Below are 14,502 nucleotides of genomic sequence, written 5' to 3'. Positions count from 1 at the left end.
GAATAGTGCCAAGGTAGCATTCGTAACTTCCGTGGGTGGATACACTGCATGTCACGTTCTTGGTACAAAACACACCTCTGTGGAGAGTATCTACCTTGTCTCAGTTGAAACAAATTAATGAGCAGAGGTTTTTTAAAATTATTAAAGCTTTTATTGCATACCAAAATTTACACATGAACATGCTTTTATTAACTAGCAGTGGGATGCAAGCTTCTTAGGGAGAGGATTAATTTGCTTCTGAAATAGCATTTGAATATTTATTCAGACAGGGAGTATTTTCCTTTATCAAACTTCACTTTCTGCAGTCTGGTGATGCTCACAGTTTTTAAAGATTTTTCATGTGAACTGTGTGCATAAAGCAATAGTAAAAACGTATGCCACAAATCTTGATGGGTGACTGTTCAATAATCAAACATACTGTCTTGGTTCATTCTTCAGCATCATGTGTGAGCAAACATTTCAGGATTGTAGCTCTTGGCAATTGTCAGTCTTCCTACAATTCCTATTTGCCATCATGTTATTTGGCTCAAAATATAACAGATATTTAAGTGGTTTGAATTCTCTAGTGTACATTGTCAACTTCAGAAGCAAAAGTTAGCCAAATCCAGAGCTGCACTTGTGGGTTTTTTTGTTTGTTTTGGTTTTTTGTTTTGTTTTGTTTTTTAAGTATGTGACTTTACTTGCTGTTAATCCCCAATCTATAGGAAACCACTGATATTGAAACTAGCACAATATTCATGAGCACTTTTAATTCTATCCAAGCCCCATACCTGAACACTTCTGATGGAAGGGTTATTGCTTCACTGGTGTTTGTCCTCAGATACAAGTTATTTTAAAATATCTCTTATATTTGCAGCAATTTGGTGGTATTTTGCTGAATTCTGTACCAATTAGAAAAAGTACAAATCTCAAAATTTTATGCTGCATTCTTAAGCACCAATGGTTTGCTTGATATATGTGGTACTGGCAGAGAGTGAAGTGTGACAAATTATTTGAATTAATTTTGCTGTGTATTACCTCAAATTGTAATGATGCTTTTTCTGCTCCACCTATAGCTTCCTGCAGATTTCACAAAGCTGCACCTTACTGACAGTCTCCACCCACAGGTGACCCACGTTTCATCAAGTCACTCAGGATGTAGCATCACAAGTGATTCAGGAAGCAGCAGCCTTTCTGATATCTACCAGGTAAGACTGGAATGGATGCTGATGGGAGGTGCCATTAGCGACAGTTTTGATGTTAATAGCTGAATGCTCACGCTGTTGTCTATTGTCAGTTTTTGTCTGAAGAAGCACTCAGTAGACTTCAAAAAATTAATTTTTGCTTGAATTGTCATAATTTCTGCATTTTATCCATCACGTGCTAGATGTGATGTTTGAAAAGCCAGCAGGTGGTCTGCAGCACACGCCGTGACTTGTGTTGCTGTAGTTTGTCAGGATCTGAGTCAGCAATGTAGAGATGTGGTTTCTAATATTTCAGGATTGCACTTCATGAATGTTGTTTGTAATTTGTGCTTTTGGGAGAGGAAATCTTCCCGAACTTCAGAAGAGAGAGTCAGTTTGGCCTATCCAGCAGATGTCCATGGTGGGACCTAGGAAGTAAAGGGATTGTTTTCCTGCCTACAGCACTTTATCTCATCTTTCTGTCTGTCTGATTTGCCATATGTATGACAGCAGCTGTGATGTTCATAGATGAGAATTTCAAAAGTATTGTTTCAGGACCTTTTAATGTGAGGGATTTTTCTTCTTGATGATGTATTTTATAGATGTGTGGGATTCAAAATTTAGAACATATTCAGTGACAACAAGAAAGAAATACACAGCAAGCAGCCTGTGCTGGCCTGTCTTGAGGGATGCATTACAGCTTCTTCACCCTGTAGAAACCTGGTTTCAGCCTCTTGGTAGTGCTTTCTTTCCTGGCTGTCCTGGGAAAAATGGGAAGGTTGAACTGGTGACACTCTTTTAAGTCATTACACTTCTGGGGGGGATTCTTGTTGAAAAGCTCTATGCTGTTCATTTGAAGCAGCTTGAGTGTGAAAAGACTTAACTGTGAAACTGATCCAGAGGGTCCCCACAGGACTTGGGGGTATGTGTGCTTCCTCTAAATATAAGTTGGAAAAAAATCTGCAATAAAATAAAATGAGGAAGTCCACATCATTCACTTGATGTTTACTGCTCTTGTAATGTCAGAGAAGAATCTGTCCTGATAGGAAAGTATAACAATTTATTATTCTAAAAACCAGAAAAATCTAGTTAATTAGTTGTTCTATCAAAACAATCATAAAAAAGTTACTGAAACCAGTTCTACCTAAAGTAGAAGTATTCCTATTCTGTTTACTAGAATAGGAATAATGTTTGGGTGCTTCTAAAAATGCAAATGTAGCCATTTAAACAATAGGAAAAGTGTCATCTATACAGACATATACAAGTTCAGTTGTGAGCATAGTTGTAGCATGTAGTCTGCTTCTGGTGAACAACCTTGTATGCTTTTCTGTGAGAGAAGGTAGGCTATAAAAAGGTCTCAGTTCAATTTAGACAGTAATTGTAGTAATGCAAAGGTTTATTTTTGTGAAAAATGTCCAAGTAACTGAACACTTTAGGCATAACATATGCCAGTCAAGTCAGAATTTCTTCTGAAGAAAGGATTACTTCGAGACAGGATTTATGCTTATACTGTGAAAGTGAAGATGATGTAGAATCAGCTTTGTTCTTAAGTGTTCTATAGATTTTCATACCTTTCATTCCAAAGATTTCCACTTCAACATAAAAATAACAAGTGCCTCCAGAGAGACCCAGTTGTAAGTTATAGTCATGCCGTTACTCTCTAGATAAGCTGGAAGTAGATTTCTGCAAAGATTTTCAGCAAAATTTTCACAACTGTGAGAAAAAGAATCACTGAATTTCTGGGGAACTGAAACAAACAAACAAAACAAACAACACACACACACAAAATCAAACAACAACAACAAAACACCAAAACAATGCAAACCAAACAAACAAAACCCCAAACCAACCCAAAACCAAAGTGTATAGAAACTTCAGAGAAATACTTCTTAATGTCGTGTCAAGGGTTGGTGCTGGGGCAGCCATTAGACAAATGACACACGCTGTCAATTCAGTGGCAAGAGACAGACTTATGGATGGGAAAAGAAAACAGCTTTAACAAAACCACTAACAATGAAATAAAATACAATGTATGGAAATATATACTAAATCAATGTTGAACCCAACCCCCCTGATGGCAGTTATGTCGCCATCACCACTGATGCTGTGGAGCAGGCACTGGAGAAGTCCCAAACTGGACCCCGCAGCAGATGGGAACTAGATTTTAAGAGCTGGATTCTGGAACTGCATTCAGGAATGCACAGATTGGGATTGAAGGCAGAATGGGCAGAGTCCTTCTCAGACACTGGCCATTGAAGAAGAGAGCTTGACCCTCATGATCCCTCAGCTTTACACTGACTATGACATATGTGGTATGGAATACCTTGTTGGTCAGCTTAGGGTCACCTGTCCTGTCTGCTCCTCCCTGCAAGTGCAGCCTCTTATTTTCTGCACCCTCAAAGGGGTATGCAAGATTTAGCAGTGATGTTGGTCTGCACAGGAGCAAGTATAAGCAAGTCTTTCTCCATACCAGTCCTTAGTAACTACAAACCTTGAGAGTTATCACTACTAGAAGCAGATGCTGTCAGCAAAAGTATGCTGTTAACTTTGGACAGTGCGGTTACTTAGAAGAAACTTAGCTGAAAAGTTAAGTCACTGAACAGAATTAGTTCTGTTCAAGCTCAGACTAGGACATGTAGTCACCAATCTGGTGTATGACTGCTATGATAAGTTTTGTTTGCAAGAATGGAATCAACCGGTATGGTTAATATTTAGAGTTAATGGTGTTCTGAAGTATGTAGTTGGAGAACATTTACTTTTTAAATATTCTTTTATTTAAAAAAAAAAGTCCATTCTTAGTGATCTTAAAAGCTTAAAGCTGTCTGGTTTCTTCAGTTAATCTGTAGTTAATGCCTCCTTTAAAGATGTCTTGGACAGATGCATTGAGAACTGTGTAATCGTACAATATCAAAGTAATTGTTAAAATAACCTATGTCTGTGTCAAAATCAAGAAATACGAGCATGTATTGTGGAATGTGAGGGTTTTGTGTTAATACACACTTGAAGAAACATATTAAGAAAATGAATTAATAAGTCCAGGTGTTGGTATTTGATAAGGTTCTTAAATTTAACTTAATGGTGCCAAGGTTTGTTAAACTTAATCATTTCTTATGTTGTGGAGAATCATTGATTTCTGACCTCCATTTCAGTCAAAAAGGGATGTAATATTAGGTTAAAGTACCACCAGAAAAAAAAAACACAGCAAAGTAAAATGGCTGTAATTTGAATTCTGTAGGGTCAAGTCAAGGATTAAATAAACAGAAATACTTTTTGAAACAAGAGATTGGCTCAGTCATTCTCTCTCAATTGTTTGCCCTCTAATTATCTCGCAAGTGTTTATTCAAAAACAGTAAAATGTGACCAAGTCATCTACATGTTACTTTTTTACTTCAGATGTAATAGGTCTTGGTCAAAGCGCAGTCTTCTTCCTCTGGTTCTTATATTCTGTATATAATGCATTTTTCTGTTCAGCAGAGTGGAGTTCTGTTTGTTATAGCTAAGTAGAAAGGAAAGATTTAGAAAGCTTGCCATCTTACCTTGCAATTGCTAATTTTTTTTTATTATTATTGTACTATTAATCAGATCTTTAATATTTAAATCTGAGGTAATATTATGTCATGTTTTTCATCTTAGTAAATTTTTGTTCTGTAGCCTTAAGAGCAACTGTTTGCAGTGAAAATATGTTCATGTCCATTTAAGATTTTATTGAATAAATCATGAAGCTGAATCTTCAGATGCTTTTAGCATTGAGCTGAGAATATTTCCTTTTAAATATTAATGCTGTAACTAAATTTGTGTGTCAAAATGTTGCACATGAAAGAACTTCTTTTAGGATAAGTACTTGCCAAAATAAATAATCCTTTGCGTTTACCTCACCCAAGTCTCAAATGTATTTCAGGTGCCAATTAGTAAGGTCCTTAAATGTTGTTACTTTTATTTTAGGAAATATGTTCATAAAGTGACTAAGTCTGTAGTGTGATTGGAGAGGAAGGGGATGCTGAGTGTTAATAGATTGTGGGGTGGCTTGTAACTGCCAAGAACAATACTTGGCTTCTGTTTTGTATTGACTTGGAAAAGCAAATCATTGACAGTGCTTCTTGTTTGTGGCTGCTTGCTCTCCTTTCTGCTTAGCTAGTGCTCTCTGTGGAAGCATGTACCTGTTCTGTATGCTCAGAAGTGCTTCCTGTACCTGTCACGTGTGTTACCAGATGATGATCCCAATTTGAGAGTGAGGAGGTTGAAGCCCATGAACGCGTGTTATTCCCCCTCCCCATTTGAGGAAGGCGTTGTTGTGTCGGCTCAGCTCCTCCACTTGCCAGCCTTTCTTTGCCTTATCCTGTCCTCAGCCCAGTGGTTTCCTGCTGGCCCTACGTGCCCTCTGGTGTCTGCCTAGATACTCCTGGCCATGCAGGAAACCAGGAACATCCTTTACGAGACCCTCCCAGGATGCGTGTGTTGCTTGAAAATTTTCAAGATGTCAACTTTGTTTTCTCATGACTGATATGGAAGAAAGGTCTGCCTTCCAGAAAGTCTTCCTGAGGGAGCCCAAACCTTTATCTCTCAAGCCAGAGAGTTTGTGCAGCCTGCCCCTGAGTAGTTGCATGCAAAAGAAAGACATTTTACTTTAAATCAGTCTTTCTGACTATATCATATAACCTCTGCAGTGCAAGGACATCTGAGACAGGTAAACTAGGTCCTCCCGAACCCCTGCAGCTTTGGCCAAGTGCTGTGCAGTACCTTAGCATTCCTGGTGAGTTCAGGTCCTCTTAATCTGTTCTGCAATTTATAGCCTAGGAGTGACTTTCAGAGTCCTTGTTCTGTATGCCTGTGATCTCAACAAATGTTGCTCTGTTTTGATAAACCAGCAATTAGGTGGTGATAGGGGAGGATGTTGCTCCTGCCGTGTTCCTCTACGGAGAAATTGTGCTCAGGCTGACTCCTGTGACAGATGTGAGCTGCTGTGCTGTAAATTTTGTAGTAGATAAGGAGAAAATATGAAGAAAGAGAGCAGTAAAAATCTTAGACTGAAGTCTTTTAAGGTATTTCATGGCTACTTGCACTCATGTTATTAGAGTATGAAAAAGTAATTTTGCTTGCTTAGATATATGTAAGATTTGTGTGCATGTAGTATTTATAATTGATTGTCATATATATATGAGAATTTTTTCACAAATCATGTTATAATTACATGGATCAAATTGCATAGGAATTTATTTAGATTTTAAATTTTGCCCAGTGAATTGAAACCTAATGTAAAACAAAACCCCAGTCCTGTTTTCTCTCAGTGGAAAAGCTGGATCCAGCATGTCTATGCAGTGTCACGAGAACACTTTCAAACTAATGGAACTTCTGCAAGTGCTTTCACAAAATGTGTAACACCAGTGCTCTTGGTATTTTGTATTGGTATTGGCTTATAAATGATGATGTAAAAATGAATGTTTTCACTAATAAATGTTCTTAATATCTCTTTTTTTTTTTTAGTTTATTTTTTGACCCTTAAACTACAATGATTGAAAAATAAGGGGGGGGAGCGGTTTTGGGCTAAGCTTGGCTTCTTTTTTTATTAGCTTCATTGACTTGGACTGCACCAGACAATGAATGTATTTCTGGTTTGTGAAACAAGTGTCACCTATGCTTTTTTACTTTTTCCAGTGTTTTTCTCTTGCATGTTTAGAGATTTTGTATTGTCAATTTAGGTGATGGCATTAGTCAAGAAACCATTATTCAAAATGAAGATTTCTTTGTCTTAATGTTTCCCAAGGAAGGTCATTAAAATAAATTAAAAACTCTAGGCAAAAATACTGTGTTTAGAATACTAAGAAATCAGTAGTTAAGGTGGGTAATCTTAAGGGTTTTCTTGCTTGTTTCTATCTCTATCATGTTAAGACTAGCTGGAAGCATTTTCACCAAACTAGTGCAGAAAATAAAACTAAAGGCCACCTAAAATAGGCAGTCATCTTGTAAGCAATTCTCCAAGTTCTCCCACTTTCTTTCCCCTAGTAAGGCTGGTATGTGTGTGCTGGTGTCTGTGATGAAGCATTTGTAATACGGGAGGGGGAGCGTTACTTGATTATAAAAGTATAGATCTGTTGGATAAGCAGTATCCCTCTTGGCCTCTTCTGACCTTTTTCTCAACAGATACCCCAAAATTGCTCAGAGAAGGAAATGAGGCAGTAAAGGAGTCCATCTTCTCTAGCTGTTCATGTAGTCCATCACCTCTTTTTATGTCCATATTCATCATGCCTCGAAAAAATGAAAGACCAACAGAGTTTACTTTAATCAGTTTCCTCTTGTACTAGTCTAAAGGGACCAACAGGATCTAACTTTTCCCCAGCCTGCACAGTGTGACCTAAGGGAAATGAATGATAGTTCTTTTTATTTTTCCCCCTCCTACAATCAGTCAAGGAGCCAAAGGCTAATTGAGAAAACTTACACAAGGCTCCTTTATTTTACATTTTTTCCTAATTATTTAATGGTATTTGTTTAATTAGCTGTTATTATGCAGATCTAGGTATTATTTTGGTATTGAAGATCCTTAGCAATTGGAACAACCATTTTTGTATTACTACAATAAGATCCTTAATAGACACTGCTTAAAATTGGGCAAGGCTCCTTAGATACCAAATGTGAAATAGTTCTTCACCTTAGACTTGAAAATGCCTGCCTTAAGTCTCCTGACTCTCTTGTTGGCAATGTGACAAAATATTAGGATGTCATTTTATGATTCCTTGAAGCTTCAGCAAATTTTTCATGCAATCGTTACAACTGTGAAGAAAATTTTCATTGCAAGTCATATTCAGACCTGGGAGAGACGTTACTTTGCACTTTAAGCTACAGCCAGCTTTTTTCTTATGTGTAGTCTGCTTAGGTTTATTTAACTGAAGCTAATTTCACATATTACCTGAGAAACAAAGGACAACATGCATCTATGAAAGCACTACTTTCCATTTATTCCTCGTTAAATGCCTTGGAAAGCTCTAAGCCTCGTGACTGGCTGTAGTACATATTCTGTCGTGTTTTTGTCTTGTGTTCTGGATTTTCTGCAGCTTGAGGTTTAGAAGGAAACCTCTGTCCTCAAAAGGAAGCTGAACGAGGTTTTCCCTCTAAGTCTTATACAAACACACAGCTATTGCTTCATAACTCAGGGTTCCTGTGCAGACATGCCTCATTTTTCTAACATGTCAGGGGGGTACAAAGGTACTTGAAGTAGGTGGGTTATGAAGTTTTAATGTGTCAGCAAGAGGACCGTGGCTGCTTAATGCTGCTAAACCTAAAGAAGCTATTTGCAATGCTTTGTAGATAAATTGGTGTGTGCTTTTAACAGGAAGACAGATCCAATTATTCTTAATGTAACAAAACTCATACAAAATTTTTTGCATGTATAAATGGAAGAAGAGTTTCTGTGGGATGCATTGTTTGAGTCTTTACTACTGTGAATGCATATTACCTATGTGGAAAGGCCATGCTTGTCTGTCTTTAACCTTTGCATAATAATATCTTCTTCAGAAAAATCACTTGGTAAAAGTTTTTTTTTTTCTCAAAAGTTAAGGTTTATTTTTAAAATTTAAAGTTAAATTAATACAATTTTTTGTTACTCTGTGGATGGTTGCATTAAGTTCTGAGCTTCTCTGTTGCAGTCGTTTATATTTTTGGATAAGTAGTAAGTTAGAAATAATTGCTTTATCATTCAGATTTCTACCAATAACTTCAATTGTCAAAAAGAGTTAGTAAAAAGTCATCATCTTAAGGGTATACTTTTAACCTTCAGTTGTATTTTTTTAAGGTGCTCTCTGAATACATAATTGCAATGAATTTGTGTGATTTTTTTTTTTTTAAATACCATCAACTTTTCTTGATAATAGAGCTTTGATTTCTCTTTGGTTTTCATTTGTTGTTTTAAGACAGTCAAATAACTTGTCTTTTAATGATCAGTTTTATACAATAAATCTAACTTTCTCATGTATGTTAACCTCATGTGACTAAATTTAGTTCTGCATTCATCTTACCAACGTGCTTTTGAGAGAGATTATTCTGAGTGGGTAGGAGGGGCACTTGTTAGTAATTGGAAGATTTGCAAAATCGACTCATGAATTAGTCCCACTGTCACTGGAATTGCCACTGTTGGAGATTTCTGGTTCTGGCAGATCGGTGTAAAAAGCTGTGTGTCTACTGATTCATCATCAGTAATTTTTCCACCAGTCACTTTTGATGAGGGCTATTTTCTAAGAGTAGTTAGAGCAAGAGTTACAAATATGTCTTGGAGAACACACATGTTAAGCACAGTGAGACAGCTAAGGAACATACTATCAGAGCCGTCGTTGTGATATGTTTGTATGCCTCTGTAACATCCTTCTTTATCCTGCTTAAGCAATGGTCAGCATTTTTCTTCAAAAAAATAAACCCCAACAAAACCACAAAACAAAAAGTGAGAATAATTTGGATATTATGTAGGTGGTGTTATGCTTTTTGTATTAACAAGACCCTGCTACAAAGCTCGTGTGATACTGTAGGACAGAAGCCTCTAAGAATGACGCTAGCTGCCCTGATCCGTCTCCAGCCATATGTTACCATTTGTAAGGTGGCTGTGTATAATGGCATTAAAGTAACAGATGTCAGCCACAGCTAGTCAGGCAGGAATAGGGAAGATGATTCTATGGAAATACCAGTGTAATTTGTCTTACCTTCTCTGTGCTTGGAGAGTGACCTAGTTTTGGATGTTTCATTTTACTACTGTGAGAGGCAGATCGATAAAACAGGCTTTAGTAGCTGTGTTTGCCCCCTGTGGTATTTTTAAAGCAGACATGAATGCATTGTGTGCTTCCAGAGTCTTGAAAACAAACCAATTCCTAGAAGGCATGTGAAACTTGATTTGTGAAGCCATGACTTAAAACTCACTCATTAGAAGCTTGCATTTCCTTGAAAATTGTCATAGCTGAGCCTTGGCAGCTGCTGTGGTATTAAATCAGGTTCTGAGGAAAAGCAGCTTTATCAACTGTGGCAAACAAATGTTTGCAGAGATTTATTAAGTGTTCGGTCTTAAAACTGCATCATTAAAATGCATTTACCTTTCGGTGCTATACTAATGATCTCAGACTATATATGGACTATGTTTTCCTTCATCTTAATACAATTTAAAGGAGGTTAAGTTTGCGGATGTTCTGTGTAGCTCATCTGTGGTTTTTAAACAGTGACTTTGCATTTTTTTTTCTGCATCTACTGTATAAATTCTTTATACTGCATTTAAACTGTATAAATTCTTATAAAGTTTATCAGCAAAGGAAAGCCATATTTTGCTATGTTCAGCTGGAATTGGAAAAGAAATGTACATTCCTGGGTTCCTGAGAGGTAGCATCAAAATGCTACAGGTTTTCTCCTGTGCTTCTAAAAGCTGTCTGCTTAAAATGACATTACATTCCTGACTGTCTGCAAATGTAAATTTGGGAGTTGTGGCAGGAACAGATATAAGATTCAAGCAAATTATTCTGTAATATGTAACTGCCTTCAATTCCCATAAGACCTACTGATTGAATCCTGTTTGTGTGGCTGACTGAAATAAGTGTTCAAAGCCCTGTTTAAACAATGTTTTTGGATTAATTGCTAGTTGATTAAAAAAAATATGTAAAGAAGAAAGCAATGCAAGAAATACTGAGTGAATTTATGAGTGATATTTTAGGTGATAGAATTGATTTCTGTACATTTAACTAGAAAACTGCAGTAGGGAAGAACACAAATGAATGTTTTCCTTTTTTTTATTTATACATGAAAGGCTACAGAAAGTGAGGCTGGTGATATGGATCTCAGTGGGTTGCCAGAGACAGCAGTGGATTCTGAGGATGATGATGATGAAGAAGACATTGAAAGGGCATCAGATCCTTTGATGAGTAGAGATATTGTTAGAGACTGCTTGGAGAAAGACCCAATAGACAGGACAGATGATGACATTGGTAAGTATTGCAATATAGGAAATTACTATCAAACATTTTCTTCTACTTCACAAAAAAAAAAAAGCCACAGACTTTTTGAGTTTCAGGTTTTATGTCAATTATTGGCTTTTGTAGTTGGTAAGTTTAGTGTTTATTCTTTGGTGTTTATTTAAGTGATTCTTAAATGCCGTAAATTCAGGCAATGAATGAGTACAGCCAATGAAGAGAAGAAAAACACACATAATGTGGGTGAAAACTATCCATTGTTAGCCCTTTTGATCTCAAGCTTCAACTTTGGATTGATAGCAGACCTGGTTTATGAAGTAAATGCCATTGCATACTAGAAAAGAGAACCTTGGCAAAGTCAACATTAACACTAGATACTTATACGACATTAAAATTTTAACTGTAATTTGTGATGTTGTGTCTGTTTTTTACCAAAGATATACATTAAGCATTAGAGCTATTGAGACCTTTCCATAAATGTGCATCTAATCAAACTAATTTGCTATATTAATGTACAGGTTAATACATTGGAAGTAAAGCTGAACTAGAATTAAAATTCTAACATTTGCTAATCTAATCTGTTTTGCTGGCTGAGTTTTAATTATTTTTTTTCCCCCTCTTATTAAAGTATGGTTAAATGATGATGAAGGTTGATGATCAAATTATTAAGGGACTGGAGCATCTCTTATATGAGGAAGGTCTAAGAGAGCTAAGACTTTTGAACCTGGAAAACAGAAGGCTCAGAGGGGCCTCACTGGTGTGTACAAATACCTGAAGCAAGGGTGTAAAGAAGACAGAGCCAGGCTTTTCTCGGCAGTGCCCAACCAGAAGACCAGAGGCAATGGGCATGAACTGAAACACAGGGAACTCCATCTGAGCACTAGGAAACGCTTTCTTTACTGTGCCCAAGCACTGCACAGGTTGCCCAGTTTGGTGATGGAGAGGTCTCCCTCTTTGGAGATACTCAAAAGACATGGTCCTGGGTATTTGGCTGTACGTCACCTTGTTTGAGCGTGCAGGTGTAACCAGATGACGTTTAGAAGTCACTCCCAACTTCAACCATTCAGTGATTCTGAGTAAATAAAAACTTAGGAAAAAAATGGGATCTATTGACTAATTTTGGTTGGTTTTTTTAGATCAAACTGAACGCAAAAATGTCTAGCATTTAAAGCATACAATCCCTCAGCAAGACTACTAAGAAAATTTGAGTTCTGTCACTCTAAACAATGTAAAAAGTGAAAATATTGCAAGAGTTCACTATTGGGTACGAGTGAAACCACAGTCCTTGCAGACAGTAGACTGAGCAGCAGTAGTCACCCTTAAGACAGTGATCCTGTCTGGCCCATGCAAGGGGGACTCTGTAGATCTGCCAGATGATCAAGTACAATTTACCATTAAGTCTAGCCTGGGAAGGGGTGGCTTTACCAATGAACTTGCTCAGTTTTGTGGAATCTCCCTTGTTACTGTCTTATTGTGTTTCATATAGGCCTATCATAGCTTTCAGGGAGCTGTTACCCTGGCTGGAGTATTACAAATATCATCAGTTGTATTCAGAGATCTCTGTTACATTACAATTCTTCTATTATACTTTTACTTTGCAGGGCTTCTATTGATGATATGACCAGCCAGCCTGTGTCTACAAAATACCCAGTAATTACAACAGGCCACTGTACTTGATTTATTAGTATACAGAAACGATTGTGCAGCATTTTAGCTTAAGTAGCCTCAGGCATTTTGCTGAAGAACTGTCTTTACTGTGCTTTGTTGTTTTGACATGCACGACTCAGTGGGCTTTTTCTCCTTCAGAACAACTACTGGAATTCATGCATCAATTGCCTGCTTTTGCCAACATGACAATGTCAGTGAGGAGAGAGCTCTGTGCTGTAATGGTGTTTGCAGTTGTGGAGAGAGCAGGAACTATTGTACTAAATGATGGGGAAGAGGTTAGTAGAAGTTGCTTTTGACTCTCCTATTATACTAAACATACCAGATTTCACAAGGTTAAGGTCCTCTTCTGTTGCTTAACAACAACAACAACAACAAAAAAAAGGAAAAAAACCATCACCAACAAAAAAAACCAAACCCAAACAAAAAAGCAAAAAACACAACAACATTGAACAGGTGAATTAAGCCTCTTTTTTTTCTTTTTGTGTGGATTAGTTTGAAAGCTTTTGTTTAAGCGCTCACACATGCATCTTATGCAACAAAAGCATAAGAAAACACTCTTCAAAATGTACAAAATCCTTTCTGCCTGTTTGAGCTGATTTGGGGAGCTTCTTTCAGTGCTTAAGAGGTATTTAAAAACATTTATTTTTTTCAGTCTTATGTTAATTCTTAACATTTAAATATAAACTTAAAATCCTATTTTTTTAGAGCTGGAAATAGCTACACACTTAAGGTTCACTAGCTTATAACTTTTTTAATAGGTGTTAAAAACTAACTTTTCATTTGGAAAAATGGTATGGGTTGTATCTATATAGTTTGATATTATAATGTTACGTGATTCAGTCTTCATGTGTCCTGCCACATTTGATTTTTAGCTGGATTCCTGGTCAGTCATTTTGAATGGCTCTGTGGAAGTGACATACTCTGATGGAAGAACAGAGATACTCTGCATGGGGAACAGTTTTGGCGTTTCCCCTACCATGGAAAAGGAATACATGAAAGGAGTGATGAGAACCAAAGTGGATGACTGTCAGGTAGAGCATTGGACTGCAGTAACATACATACAAGTGTTATGCAACCCAACAGTCAGACATGGTTTGATTTTAAACTCAATATATTTAAAATCTCCATTGTGTAACCCTGTACAATAGTTGAGAAATATGGCTTCTGCTTAACCACAGTCTGGGAAATTGAATTCTCTTTATCTGGATAGGGATCATTTTGGATGAAGGGGTTTGTCTCTGAGCTCTCTCCAGAGCTTGATGCCCAGCAGCCTGTTGGATACATCCATTGCTTCAAACTTTCCCCTTAGTAGTATCTCAAGGTTCATTAGCCATTATAGACCTTTTTACTTCTGCATGGCCATAGCCATTCTTCCTTACTCGACTCAGCTACTGAATCTTAAAGTAATACAAGCTCTCTTTCCCATGGTTTGAATGGAAAATCTTCTAGCTTCAACTAATTTGGCCTCTCAAGGAAAATACCTTGATGTTTGCTTTAACACAGTCACATGTAAGGGATGCTTCTCATAGCCTAAAACTACTAGCCTAATCTGGATATTTTGTTGCTGTTTGGTCATTCCTATCCAGAAAATAATGGTCAATCCCTCAGTGAGTTAAGCATTTGTTTAGTCCTGATGGCTCTTAGCTTCCAGTAGATGCCCTTTGAAATGGGTCTAAACGTGTGTTAATGGAGTCACCTGGTTTAATTTGCCCATCTAACTTCAAAAAAGTGCATAAATGGTA

The 14,502-nt window shown here is 37.1% G+C and overlaps 1 protein-coding gene across 1 annotated transcript in view; it reads left to right on the top strand.

Moving 5' to 3' along the window:
* Positions 1-14,502, top strand: part of RAPGEF2 (Rap guanine nucleotide exchange factor (GEF) 2) — a 70,484-nt gene that overhangs the window by 20,330 nt on the left and 35,652 nt on the right. The window contains exons 2-5 of the mRNA XM_008939165.1: positions 1,056-1,187; positions 10,930-11,107; positions 12,899-13,035; positions 13,633-13,791. Coding sequence (XP_008937413.1) covers positions 1,056-1,187; positions 10,930-11,107; positions 12,899-13,035; positions 13,633-13,791 — 606 coding nt within the window. The remainder of the gene's footprint in view (positions 1-1,055; positions 1,188-10,929; positions 11,108-12,898; positions 13,036-13,632; positions 13,792-14,502) is intronic.

This window comes from Merops nubicus, unplaced genomic scaffold, assembly GCF_000691845.1.
Source record: "Merops nubicus isolate BGI_N331 unplaced genomic scaffold, ASM69184v1 scaffold9484, whole genome shotgun sequence".
NCBI lineage: Eukaryota > Metazoa > Chordata > Aves > Coraciiformes > Meropidae > Merops > Merops nubicus.
This window is presented reverse-complemented; position numbering and strand designations above follow the sequence as displayed.